Here is a 14,076-nt window from a genome sequence, read left to right on the forward strand (position 1 = left end):
GAAGCAACATGGGTTTAAAAGAAATTAGAAAGAACACGTCATCTCTTATGTGGTTCTTAGGTAATCAAAATAAGAGCAAGACAAATCTCTTTAGGGTTGCAAATGTGATTCTCCTAAATGAAAAAAATTCTAAACATATGGCAAGAAGCTTTGAAATCTGTTAATGTGCAAATGTCATGATAAAAAAGGAACCGGTAAAAAAAAAAAAAAAAAAAATAGAACTAGTGAGTGTTAACGAACTGCCAGGCCACATTCTCTAAAAATGGAAGGAATTGAATTCATCTTATCCTTTAGCTGTGGAGCTAACTAAATGTGGCACTGGGGACGACTCCTCCCAGACTGGCGATGAAATTTTGAAAAAACAGTGCTACTTGCTAGGCATAACTATACTGAAAGGGAGGTTTAAAATGAGTAATGCAGGAAATCTGGTGACTGTGGATATGTAGATCCCACTTCCATTTACTATGTGACTTGGGCAAGGCACTTGATCTCTCTAATCCTCTGTTTCCTCATCTGTGAAATAGAAATGATAATTCTGAGCTTAAAGGACTATTAGGAGGTGTCCATCAATAATATCAGCAAAATACCTGGTCATGGTAAGGGCTGAAGGCTAGGGAATTCTTAAGTGATGAATAGGGCTAGCCTCCATCTTCAACCTGGCCCACCTGATGGGAATGAGAAAGTGAGGGAGCCTCTGCAAAGGCTCTTAGTCACTACAAGGATTCAAAGGGGAGAGCTTCAGCCTGACTTGGTCAGTGAGCACACGAGTACATCCTCAAGCTGTTCGTTCATCTCTGCCACACTATCCTCTCATTTGGGATTGAAATAAGAGAACAGCCTGTGTTTAAGCTTTTATTGTCAATGGTAACAGCTAACCAACAGGTAGCCTAGATGTAGAAAGCATTAATTGGAAGACTCTTTTCGACAATTGTTCACAGCAAACAAGTTCGAACCAGAAGATGCTGCTTGAAAATCACGAGTTTAGTCAAGGATGAAAGATACAAGAATAGTCAAATATTTTGCACAAGGAAATCTTGTTGATGATCTGTAGAACTGATGCTTGCAGAACGCAGTCTCTTACGGGTTTTGTTTTTCTCCTTTGAGAGAGGCCATCATTGTCATTGCTGGTTCAGCTGGGGGGTTCCTTCCTTCACGTTGAGAACCTGGAGCACAGAGTCTACCAACTTAAGAAATATTAGAAAGAGTTCAGCAAACAGAGTGAGCTGAAGTCTAATCCTAGAAGTAAATCCATTCCTACAAGCCATCAGCATCACTTGGGAGCTTGTTAGAAAGGCAAATTCTTGGTTCAACCTAACACCTACTAAATCAGAAACTCTGGGGGCGGAGCGCAGCAATCTGTACTTTCACAAGCCCTGCAGGTGTTTCTGAGCATGTAACATTGGCGAACCAGAGCTGTCCCCCAAGAGACAAATTAACTTCTACTTTTTTTTTTTTTTTTTGAGCTACTGCATTTTGGGATCTTATTGTTTTATCAGCTTAACGTGCACCCTGATATGATTACTCAGGTATGTTTTAATCAATGTTGGTTAATGTACTATCCCCAGGAACTTATTACTAGAGGAGCAGCTGAGTGGTAAATTCTGGGAATGTGGAATTTGAATTCTTACTTTGCTTACTTTGACAATGCATCATTACACAAATCAAAGCTAGTTTCTGGATTACATAATTATACATTACAAACCTACAACTGTAAATGGTAGTAGTGTGGAAACTTGGGAAGAGGAGTTAATTTGGATTTCTGCCAATTCTAAATTTATTGTGGTTTGCTTGTTGTGGCTTCTGCTCAAATTAACTAAGACTAAAGAAAGAAAGAGTAGTTATAATTTTAAAATACTTCTTTGTTCCCATATAGCACCCTTTATGCGCTGAGATGAAAAAACACTTTTCGTTGAGACTAGAGCTTATTACTCTTCCCAAGATTCTCTGGCAATTCAGATTCCCCAACTTCCATATCAGCCATTTGTTTCTAATAAAGGAACTACTGATATTCTTGGGCAAATTATTACCTGCTCTGTGGCTCAGTTGTTTTGACCATGTGCTAATGAGCCCAGGGCCTGGGGTTTGATTCCCACGCATGCCAATTAACTTTGCTCGCCTCCACCAACCCAGGCTGCCCTATTAAAGACTGCCGCCTGTCCAAAGATGCCAGCACATATCTTGCCTTATGAGTCACTGGTCATAAAAGCTAATGTGTGGGGAAAAAAATCTACGTAAGTCCCCCATTGGCTCAAAATGTTGAATAAAAGAGGTTTGGCTGGAAGGAATAAAAGCTAAAAGGAAAAAGAGAATTGTGGAAACTAGGAAGACTAAGGACCTGGGAGGCAATGGGGGGGGGGTCTACTGTTGGGGGTGGGGAGGAGCTGTATTCTAGGTGGGAGCCAGCTTTACTCTGCTCCGTCATAGAAAGTGCCAGCGTAATCAGAAGGTTATGAGTGATTCTTCATTGTATGTTGCTTTTTCTATATTTGGTACTTCCTTTGGAGCATTTCAAATATTCAGAAATAAGACCTTCCTATTCTCTGTACTGATTTGATGAGACAGTGAGAGTAGTCCCTTAAAAGTGAAGAACGAACACATTTACTTTCTTTTCCATAACAGCCTTTGTAGCTCATTTCCTTGCCCCCTTCATGTCCACTAAATAAAAGGAGAGACCTAAGCTGCAAAGAATAAGGGACTAAGTCCAAATTATAAAGGGAGACCAAAGGCCAACTAAAACCTCCACTGAAACTCAGGAAAATGCACAACCACATCCAGGATCATGGATGAGGCCCTGGAGCTTCATCCATGGGGATGAGTTTCATCTTGCAGGGACAGAACAGTCTCATGTTGCAGAAACCATGGGGAAAAGTTTCATTAATTGCAGAATAGAATTAAAAGATTTGGGCCAGGCGCGGTGGCTCACGCCTGTAACCCCAGCACTTTGGGAGGCTGAGGCAGGCAGATCACGAGGTCAGAAGATCAAGACCATCCTGGCTAACATGGTGAAACCCCGTCTCTACTAAAAAAAAAAATACAAAAAATTAGCCGGGCATGGTGGTGGCGGGCGCCTGTAGTCCCAGCTACTCAGGGGACTGAGGCAGGAGAATGGCGTGAACCCGGCAGGTGGAGCTTGCAGTGAGCTGAGATCACGCCACTGCACTCCAGCCTGGGCTACAGGGCGAGACTCCATCTCAAAAAAAAGAAAGAAAGAATTAAAAGATTTGTGAGAAGGGCACAGTTAAAAGGATTAAGGTTAACCTTGAACATTGCTGGGCATAATTGCTCTGAAAGTTCTGGAGCTGTTTCCATGATCGAGTAACCTAGTTTCAGTGCACATTACACACATCCTTTATGAATTAAGTAAATATCTTTGTCATCAAAACATAGGAAATGCTTGGAGTTTCTAACTACAGCTCCAAGAGAGTTGGCAACAGTACTTGATGTTTTATTACTAAAATGAGAGAGGAGAGCATATGTAGATAGTTTTTAATTTTAAGAACAGTCCTTCAGCCTCTGAAAACTCCTGCTGCTAATTCTGGCAATGCTTGGCTAAGTTATTAAGTTTCTCTCTAACACTCCCATAACTCTAAGATATGGGAGATATATGGGTTTCTAATAGAACTAATCTCTTGGCACCCCTTCTTTTTGAGTCAGATCATTGTATGGTGTTTTCAATTTTCATAACAACATACTTTCATTGAGGTGGAATTTCCAGTGCAAGAGAAGCAATAAAATATTTTGGTCTCTGCAAAGACTAACTGTGGAATTTGTTTTTGTGTTACTAGGAAATAAAGCCAAAAGAATAGTACCAACGTGTGCAATAACTAATTATTCAACTGGAGGTGGAATGAAATGAGACGGGCTTTCTAAAGCTGTAAAAAGAAAAACAATGCATAAAAATAATAGAAAAAGAAAGCCCGATTTTTTAAAATAATCTTTTTGATGACCTTTTTCAGTTCACTTGGGATAAGGACTGCCCCCTTTAAGCAGTCACTGTCCACAGCTGCCCACTCAACCCATCCTATTTTACTGCTACTCAGACACCTTTGTGGAACTATTCTTTTTGCCATTGCCTTTGAAGCTTACAGAATATTCTTCTGAATATGGTGGAAAATTTTTGATCCTTAAGAAAGGAGTTGAATTTTCCAAAAGATTCCAAAGATACGCGGGGCCAGGTTGCGGAAATAAAATAACGCAAACTGGACACTGCTGTTTGTTTCAAAAATGAGGCACTATAGAATAGTAACATGATTGTGTGTTAATAGAGGGGAGTATTTCATGAACGAGCTATGAGGGCAAGTCCATTTCAATGTTTGCAAAAATTATTTTCGAGGGTTTTGTGGCGGCAATTTTTGTTACTGTTCAGACAAATGAGAAGGGTACTGCTGTTGGATATCCACCTACAGGAACTCCAGCAAAGCACCTGACCATGAAAAAGGATGGCCAGCTAGAATCTGAGAAGTCACCTGCAAGTTCACAGAGCCCTCAGAGTATGGGATCCATCAGTAAAGAAGGGGGCTGATGACATAACACCTAAGACACAGGTATGGACCAGACAATCGCTTGGGGTTTTGCACAAAGTTGGTATTTATTTCTGTATTGATTTATTTAATCTGGGATTTTTTTTTTCTGAATAAAAGCTACAAAGACTTTCCCTCTAGGCGCTTAGTGTAACAGGTGAAATTCAGTTTCCATTTAGCATAGAAACCCACATTTGGGAGGCCGAGGCTGGGGAAATCACTTAAGCCCAGGAGTTTGAGACCAGCCTGGGCAACAGAGCCAGTCCTTGTCAAAAAAAAAAAAGAGAGAGAGAGAGGGAAAGGAAAGAAAAGAAAAGAAAGAAACCACATAGACAGAACTAGAAAGAAAGAAAGAAAGAAAGAAAGAAAGAAAGAAAGAAAGAAAGAAAGAAAGAAAGAAAGAAAGAAAGAAAAGAAAAGAAAGAGAGAGAAAGACCACAATAGACTCAAAGGGCAATGAAATAGAAAGCTTCCCTCCAGAAAGCCAGCTGAGGCTTGGCAAAGGCAGCTCTGAGCCCCTAAAGGGGCCATCAGTCTTCACTATGAACGAGTGAAGAAGGAAGCTCTCCAAGTACAGTGAGTGGAAAACAATATTATTTATTGTCAGAAGCAGCAAGAAGCAAGGCCTTCAGCCTGGATGCTTTATATTAAGATCAATGACGACCATTTCTGGAAGATGTCTTGCATGGCAGACTGAGCACAGGCCCTTACCCTGATTTTATCAATGAAAAGCTATGGGACTAGTTTCCTTACCTCTAAAATGGAGAGAATAGTAGAATCTTCCTTCTAAGACTATTGTGAGCATAAGCTGAGAAAATGGAGGTAAACTGCTTAGCCCAATACTCGGATTATCGTAAATATTCAGTAAAACTAGCCACCATTGTTATTGTAATTATTATTTTGTATTTTGTTATACATTTCATGGAAACTTAAAAGTTAGTGATAATCACCTCATTTTCAGTTTCCTTGCTTTCTTCCTATAAGTTTTATTCTCTCTCTTATCTTGTTCACTGTCTTTGTAACTAAGTATTGCCAGTTTAGTATAATTATTTTCCCCTATCCTCTATAAAATCATATACAGGATGAATTTGTTGATCTCAGATATGTCCACTGAGTTTTAAAATATTAGTATGAAACCTGAACTAGGTACTCCTGGAACAAATATGAAGAAGTGCTACTTTGTGTCAAAGGTAGCAAACAAGAATGTTCTTTTCTAAAACTAGGAACCTCCACTAGTGTTCACCAGAAATAAACATAAAATATGTAGATCCACATGGATTTACTCAAATACTTTGCAGACTCACTATCAAAACATTCTGGTAGGGCCTGGCTACTAAAAAAATATATATGCCATCAATGCATAACGGCAAATAGACAAAATTGCTGGAAAAAACTCCTAAATTGGAGTTTGGAATCAATATCCTTTTGACTATTACGTCAAAAAGAAGAGAACATAGAAATTGTCTATCAATGTGCTTAGCATGTATTGGTGTTAGCCTAATATAGCAACCATGAAGGTTTATATCATAAGCAATTCTATTCTTCCTCATTTGAACTTGCCCTCTTTCCACCTCTCCCCAAATACCTCCCACCCATCTCGCACATATGTTTCTTTTACCTTTGCCTTTTGAACCTACATCTTTGAAGTTGCTGCTATCCTCTGAATCCCACGAAGGCTGCTGATTGCCCAGGGCCTTGCGTTGAGGTGGCTGGTGGTTTCTGTTCTCCTTTGCTTCTATGAGACCCAGCAAATTGCTTGCAGCTTCTTCCCACCTGATGTACTCTCTCAGCTGCTGCTTTAGGCTCCCTCTCTCAGAAACAGAAGACTCCCCTGTGCTCTTTTTCCCCATTAAGTGCCCTGTAAAAACCAAAACAAAAACACTCATAATGCCACAAATTTAACCAAAGGGAATGAACGAATGAGAAATTTAAAAGGACATCAATTGTGTTTGTGCTGCTTCCTCCTAAAATGCAGAATAAATCACGTTTTATTATTAAGAGTCAGTTCATAAATGACAGATAGATTTTGCTGTCTGTTCAAAATGTGCAATGAGCTAGACTGCATTCAGAACTGCAACCCAGAAACCCTGGGCTTGGTTCCAGCACCTCTACTAGCTAGTAAGGTGACCTCTGCCAAGTCGTGTAGCACCCCTAGTCTTTAATTTTCTCTACTATAAAATGAACAGGGTAGACTAGATTAAATTTAAGGAGCCTTCCATATCTAAAATTCTGTCATCAATTCTGTATGCACCAAATTCTATTTCCAACTGAAAGATGGAGTTTAAACATCTTCCCCAGCCAATTTTGAATGGCTGCTGAAAATAAAAGTCTCCATGCTTTTCTTTGTGTGGTTTTTAAAAAAATATTGCTTTCCTTTTATCTGTAGTAAAAAATACCAAAGGAATTTTTCATTTAAACTTTCTCAGAATTTTAGTTGAGATTGAACCTAGGAAACTACCTAGATTGATTGTTTGTTAAGAGTGTAGTGAAAACCAAGTTGAAAACAAGCCCTGAGTAACACTTTACAGCCACATAAATGCAGAATTTTCTCTTGGGTGTCTGCAAGTCTATCAATGGCTCCAGGAATGTGTGCTAGCCGTGTAAATGATTTTTTAAAAAAAACAGCTGTTAAGGAGGCAAAACCACCAAAAACATGAAAATTTATGTATGCAAGAGGGGATAACTTGGAGTCAGAAGTGGGTACAGAATTCAAGGTCTGCATTCTTAACACTTTAGACCCTTGCTTGAATATTCTCATATTCTCCACTTTTTACTGTTGATTTTTCCTCTCTCTCTCTGTAATTGGACTTTGTAGCACTTTGAAATTTCTAACGTCAACAAAACTATGGTACTTTTGATCTAAAGTGTGCAAAGGAAAAGGTCTTTGTGGTGCCAACACTGACTGGCATTAGAAGTATTTAAGACAAACATAAAATTTGAAAGATCTTCAGTCTTGAGGCCGGGCGCGGTGGCTCAAGCCTGTAATCCCAGCACTTTGGGAGGCCGAGACGGGCGGATCACGAGGTCAGGAGATCGAGACCATCCTGGCTGACACGGTGAAACCCCGTCTCTACTAAAAAATACAAAAAACTAGCCGGGCGAGGTGGCGGGCGCCTGTAATCCCAGCTACTCGGGAGGCTGAGGCAGGAGAATGGCGTGAACCCGGGAGGCGGAGCTTGCAGTGAGCTGAGATCCGGCCACTGCACTCCAGCCTGGGCGACAGAGCGAGACTCCGTCTCAAAAAAAAAAAAAAAAAAGAAAGATCTTCAGTCTTAAAATGGAAAGAGGCCCTTTCCTAGAAGTTCTATCCACCAACAGAGAAGCCCTCACTGTAAGCAACTTTATTGCTTTTATGTGTATTGCGATTTGCAGTTTATGGGATGTTTAAATGTGCTTGATTTCATCTGATCCATATGCTAACTGGTTTGGTGAAAATGAGACTTGCCAGAGGTCACACAGATGTAAGTAACTGTTTTAGGATTAAAATCAGCTCACAATCTAGACTACATTATTATACTGCGTGGCAATGTCTTTTAACTTGCTAAGAATATAAAGCAGCTAAAATCATTCTGGGATCTGGAAATAAGGATAAGGTCTACAAAAGGCTTTCTAATGTTATAAAAATAGGGATTATATACCAATATATCATGACACATTATGTAATTGAGAAAAAATAATTCTATGAGTATTAAGGAGCATTAAAATCAGGTTGTACTGCATTGCAGTGTGAGCGTTTACCAAATTGCTTATGACACGAGACTTCACACAATTTCAGGACCCTAACTGGGAATACTGTCCCAAGCAAAGGCCTGGAATCCTGAATGATTGGCTCCTCGCTTATCAGCTTGGTCACGTGGTGCTCAGCTATTCACTCAGTAACTTTGCATTCAGCCATAACAGTGATTACATTGTGCAACTTCCCAGGAAGTAGTGATGCATTTGGTTTTATTTATATGGAGGAAATTGAATCATGATGATTGGAAGGCAGGACTAGAATCCTGATACTCCCAGTAATGACCTAGGTCACCTTACTCTTCTAACTGCCTATCATCTAGTTAGAATGCTGGAAATGAGAAAGAGTTATTGCCAATAAAACAGAGGAGCGATAGAGATATCACACATAAGAACCTCATTTTTGTCATGCCTGAATAATTTTGTGGGCTTTTCTAAAACGGGAGGAGAAAGTCATTCTCCAGTCTGTGATTGTACTAAATTTCAGTACATGCATATCTGGGGAATGTGTGGGGATCCGTTCTTTACCTCTAGATCCATAGACTGGTTGTTAAGGAGAGCACGCTATCTATAACATCCCAGGGAAGTACACATTCCCTGGGTCTGATTTCACTTTTGAGCTAGTGACTGTCAACCAAATCATCATCTCCATGGCAACATGGATGATATGCCCACTTCCACCTCTTCTCCCAACATCATTTGTCAAGTGCCCATATCATAATAATGGAAATCTCACCATAGACAAAAGACAGTCACTTGAAAAAAATAAAACCTTGATCAGAGAAAAAAAGGCTTTTGTTCTTTTTATTAATCGTTTAAAGATACTACTAAAGGGATGGTTTGAAACAGAAATGAATACGGCATAGATGAAAGTGTTGAGTACTCCTAAGAACTAGTTTCTCTGGACCCACACTTAAATTCTATTCCACAGTTTCTGGAGCCATAACAAGCCATTCTGCCGCTGAATACTGGCATTTCCAAATTCAGCCTTCTAGGATATGTCTCACATCCAAGTTAGAGCCACAGTTAGGAGCATTTCATGGGTGCACAGGGAACAGTCACCAGTGTAAGTGTTGACTTATATTTTCATCACACAAACAAAACATTTCCACAAACATCAAGCGGATAAACATTTGTTAAGTTTTCAAACTGGTAACCTTTTTTCCATTGCTGCGCCATCCTTCTCTCAGCTGGAAGAAGCAATTTACTTACCAAGCCTGTAAATGTGTGCTGACAGCATCTTCGTGGACAGCAGTATGTAGCTTTAGTTTTATATAATTAAAACGAAGCTACATGTCTTTGGTGATTGAAGAGGATAAGCATTTTCTTGGGATAATTGAAAGCTGAATTTAAAATCTAACATCATTCATCCTTGTCAATGCTTATATTCCAACTGAGGTCATTTTACTCAAAGGAAACTTTTTCTCAACCACAAGGTAATTTTAGGCCAAAATGTGTGTTTCTACTTCACCTCCCTCTTTCCCTTGCTCCTCCTCAACTCTGCACAGCTATCAAAGGGAGAGAAAGAAGTGCGTTTGAGAGTAAATATGAAAGTAGTATTTGGGGTCACCACTGGTTGGTATTTTTTTAGATTAGAAATGCTCAAGTACCACTGTGAAGAGCAATTAAATAGCAGACATCCTAAATATCTGGAGACAGATGTTTTCCAGAACTACAGCAAATCAAGATTGGCTTGACTTGCACCAGAGATAACATGATGCCGCTCCCCAGTTAACTCTATTGTCCTCCTTTGGGCCTGCAAGGGTTACCTAATAATAAGCTTTATTAGTATAATAATATAGATGAGTAAAAAGAGATTGGGAATCCAGAAGTTTCATTCCACCTTTCCAGTCAATGTGGCTGGGTCAGATAATGGCCACTTGATCTAAGCTCCCAGAAGCCCTCTTTGAGAAGCATCAATTCTAAATTTGGATTCTTCAACACCTGCTAAGCATCCTTCATTCTTGAAACGCAGGGTTTTTCAGCTTCACCCATTCCAACCTCTCCTCTCCACACCAGACTGCTGGGTTCCTCCTGTCCCTCAGCGATCACATATCCTCTCATTCCTGGAACTGTCAAGACTTGGCAAATGATTATTTTAGCAACAGTGAAAACCACTGTGTTGCAACCCAAAGATCTCGACTTCCCTCACAAAAGCACACACAACACAGAAGAGCTGAGGAAGCAACAGTTCCAGTCCCACTCCTTTCCCCAAATTCTTTGTCTTCTATCAAGATTTGTGAATGAGCCGATATATGAATTAGCAAGTACTTGTTCAACACACCGTTCTCCAGCCCTCCCCGCCCCCCTGCCCTGCCTTCTAAGTAGATGGCTAAGGAAATACACACACACACACACACACACACACACACACACACACACACACCCTTAAATCTCTTCCCACGAAGCTGGTTGGGGTTGTTGTAGTTGACTTTTGTGGGGCGGGTGGGTGGGGGAGTGAGGAAGTTGGATGCTCTGCGTTTGCTGGAAGCTATGCTCGGCGAGGCCGAGAGCCGCGGGGTGATGCTGGGTGAGCCGGGGCTACGGGTCGCTTCCTGCCTCCCAGCTGAGCGAAAGCAGTGAGTGCGCGCGGGGCAGAATCCTGACCCCACCCGCGGGCGCCCTCCCCACCCGCAGCGCGGCCGTCCTCTCCGCCCAGGTTCTGGGGGCCGTGGCGAGGGAGCCTCCAAGCCGGTGCCTAGAGAGCAGGACCTGTTGCAGAGGGAATGGGAAAGGAGCGAGGGGAAAGGGCGAAGTCGTGGGTCTAGAGGGGCGGAGAAAGAGCGGAGCTCAGAGGGGCAGAGAGATCGGGATGAGCTTGGAGAGCAGGCGAGATTCCCCAAGCTCAGAGCCTGTAGGCTGGAAAAAGGACAAAAGGGCAGGGAAAAGAATATCGCTGCAAAGCGAAGAGAAGGACTGTGGAAACTCCAGAGAGCCACAGACAGGCGGGATTCAGGGCACTGCGCACTGAACAGATGTGAAATCCAGGGCGGGAGCGCTGCGCCGGAGGTCCCCACACCTGTGGCTTTGCGGGGCGCATAGGCGCAGCTTAGATTTCAGCCCATGCCGGTCGGTGTTGAGGCCACCGAGCTGGACTAGGGTTCTGAGATGTTCTTAAGGGACAACGCTCCCCAAGATTATTCTAGGAGAGTACCGTGCCAGACAGGGTGAGACTAGGCGGACAAAAGGAGATGTAGGATGCACGCAGAGGGAAGATGATCTGCACCGGGGTTGGCAGTTGGGAGCTCGGGTGCCCTGGGGAACACGGGGAGACACCGGCTGGAAGCGAGCGGGAAAGGATCAGGGGACCAGCTTCCGGCTGGTGAGGGGCTCATGGGCTCCCTAGAATGGGGAAAGGTGGGGTGGAGTTTTAGGAGAATCGGGAAGATGTTTCGGTAGAAGGGTCACAGCAAACCCAGCTCCCAAAGCTGGGCCCGGGAAACGCAAAGAAACGGGGAGACAGGTCCCCTCTGGCTGGCTGATCCAGAGGAGGCCAAGCGCGCGGCTCCCGCGGCCAGGACACTCACCCACCGCCCAGTGGTTGCCGCGCGGGTACATCTTGGTCAGCACCGTCCCTCCGCCCGCAGGCAGCGGGACCGCTCGCCCCCGGGGCGCCTGGAAGAGGACCAGCGCCAGTAGGACCAGCGGGAGCTCGCGGCCGCGCATGGTCCCGACGGGAAGCCCTTGGAGCGCGGCGGAGAGGCTGGGCGAGGCTGGGTTGTGCGCCCTACTGGCAGAGCAGCGACTGGTGACCCGGACCTCAGAGGAGCTCCGCCGCCGCAGCCACTGGTGCTACTGCTGCGGCCTCCACTAGAGCCCCTACTTTATATGGAAGCCCGGGCGGGGGGAGCTGGGGGCTCTTCTACCGCGGACCGGAGCGCTCTGACGTCTCCCTATAGCTAGCCGGGGCGCTGGGACGCCCGGTCCGGAAAACCATCCATCTCCTCACCGAGTGACGAAAAGGCTGAGTGTACATTGCCCCCTCTTTTTTCTTCATAGCCCCGTCCGCCTTCCCCACATCGGATTAATTCCTCCGGTCCTCGACGCCTTACATCCAACACAATTTAGTGAACTCCTCCCTCTCCAGGCTCGCCGGCGCCTCCAGTGTTAGCTGCCCTGAAATTCCTGGAGAGGGCGACCCCGCTGCCTGATCTGGGCCGGGAGGGGTTGGGGGGTGGTGTAGATGGAGACGGGTGAGCTGTAAAGATAGATGGGCTTTGCTAGAGGGATTTAGAACCACCATTGAAAGGCCTTCTGATTCTCCAGACCTTTCTCTTCGTAGGCCACATCTTTGCTGTCCCAGTCCATAGATTTCGGGACCTTGCCTCCTTCTTGCAGATCTCTCTCTTTTTCTCTGGACCTTGCCTTTTTCTTGCAGCTCTCCTCCCCTCCTCTCTTCTCCTCCCCTCCCCTCCCCTTCCCACTCTCCCCTCCCCCCATCTCTCTCTCTCTCTCTCTCTCTCTCTCTCTCTCTCTCTCTGTCTGTCTTTCCCTGCTGCCCTGCACCTTAAGTTTAAGGGCAGTATCCTTAACCCACCTGGTATTCCCAAGCAGCCCTGCCCACTTGCATGGCAAGACAGAAGACACCTGGCCCTTTTCACAAGCATGCAGCTTCCATGGAATAGAGAAAGAAACTGCTTTATGCCGGTTTCCCTAGGCTGCCTCTACCCGAAAGCTCAAACTGTCCCTGAACTGCCACATACACACCCCTCTAGAGTTGCTCAACGTTCCTCTGCTCCTTCTGTTCTCAGATCTAAAGAATGGTCACCAGCCCAATCCCCGAGGTTCTAAATACCATGGATACAAAGGGGATCGGCACCATAGCAATGCAACAATAAATAGAAGCTGGTAGGATGCTGTTGCCCACGTTTTGGCTGCCAGAGTTGGCCGTGTGGTTGGAATAGGTGAGGTCTATTCCTCCCCAAATGCTTGTTAATTGCCTCCCTGGTGGGTCTTTACTGTTCCATGTTGATATTGGTATTGATAAAGTTGAAAACATACACTTGTGTCTGAGTATCTGCTGATTCAATACATCCTTTTTTTTTTTTTTTTTTTTTTTTTTTTGAGACAGAGTTTTGCTCTGCCACCCAGACTGGAGTGCAATGGTGTAATCTTGGCTCACTGCAACCTCTGCTTCCCTGGCTCAAGCGATTCTCCTGTCTCCGCCTGTGGAGTAGCTGAGATCACAGGCATGCACAATCACATCCAGCTAATTTTTGTACATTTAGTAGAGATGGGGTTTCACCATGTTGGTGGGCTAGTCTTGAACTCCTGACCTCAAGTGAACTGTGGCCTCCCAAAGTGCTGGGATAACAGGCGTGAGCCCCCACACCTGGCCTTCAATGTATTCTTAAGTGATTACACACTCACATTGCATGACTGAGTATTCTTGGATCTGAAGAGTATTTTCATGCATGTGTCTGAGTCTAAGAGAAAGGAAGTTAATTTTAAGATCATTAATAGTTTGGTAGCCAACAAAATACAATAATACTACCCTCCAACAAAATACAATAATACTTCCTCCAACAAAATACAATAATACTTCCTCCAACAAAATACAATAATACTTCCTCCAACAAAATACAATAATACTATCCTCCAACAAAATACAATAATACTTCCTCCAACAAAATACAATAATACTTCCTCCAACAAAATACAATAATACTTCCTCCAACAAAATACAATAATACTTCCTCCAACAAAATACAATAATACTTCCTCCAACAAAATACAATAATACTACCCTCCAACAAAATACAATAATACTTCCTCCAACAAAATACAATAATACTTCCTCCAACAAAATACAATAATACTTCCT

The 14,076-nt window shown here is 43.4% G+C and overlaps 1 protein-coding gene across 7 annotated transcripts; it reads right to left on the minus strand.

Moving 5' to 3' along the window:
• Positions 1-839: 839 nt before the first annotated feature.
• On the minus strand, positions 840-13,014 carry GRP (gastrin releasing peptide). Of its 7 annotated transcripts, none has more exons than XM_045377889.3 (3): positions 12,790-13,014; positions 6,139-6,378; positions 840-1,184 (listed from the first exon to the last, which is right to left on the minus strand). In XM_045377889.3, exons 1-3 carry the CDS (start codon positions 12,857-12,859, stop codon positions 1,078-1,080), a joined length of 417 nt encoding a protein of 138 aa, XP_045233824.2. In that variant the 5' UTR covers positions 12,860-13,014; the 3' UTR covers positions 840-1,077. The 7 variants fall into 7 exon arrangements, with proteins under 7 accessions (XP_045233824.2, XP_065389764.1, XP_065389765.1 ...); XM_065533692.2 differs by lacking the exon at positions 12,790-13,014 and adding an exon at positions 11,780-12,052 and having other exon boundaries at positions 840-1,163; positions 6,158-6,378; XM_065533693.2 differs by lacking the exon at positions 12,790-13,014 and adding an exon at positions 11,780-12,052 and having other exon boundaries at positions 840-1,177; positions 6,158-6,378.
• Positions 13,015-14,076: the final 1,062 nt, after the last annotated feature.

This window comes from Macaca fascicularis, chromosome 18 (genome assembly GCF_037993035.2).
Source record: "Macaca fascicularis isolate 582-1 chromosome 18, T2T-MFA8v1.1".
Taxonomy (NCBI): Eukaryota; Metazoa; Chordata; class Mammalia; order Primates; family Cercopithecidae; genus Macaca; species Macaca fascicularis.

Bases quoted from the DNA above. Each gene is read 5' to 3' on its own strand.
- GRP (XM_045377881.3), bottom strand. From the start codon at position 11,918: ATGCGCGGCCGCGAGCTCCCGCTGGTCCTACTGGCGCTGGTCCTCTTC. The intron at 6,379-11,779 runs GTGAGTGTCCTG...TGGTTTTTACAG, and splicing joins CGGCAACCACTGGGCGGTGG to GGCACTTAATGGGGAAAAAG. The intron at 1,185-6,138 runs GTAAAAGAAACA...ATATTTCTTAAG, and splicing joins TGTAGGTTCAAAAGGCAAAG to TTGGTAGACTCTGTGCTCCA.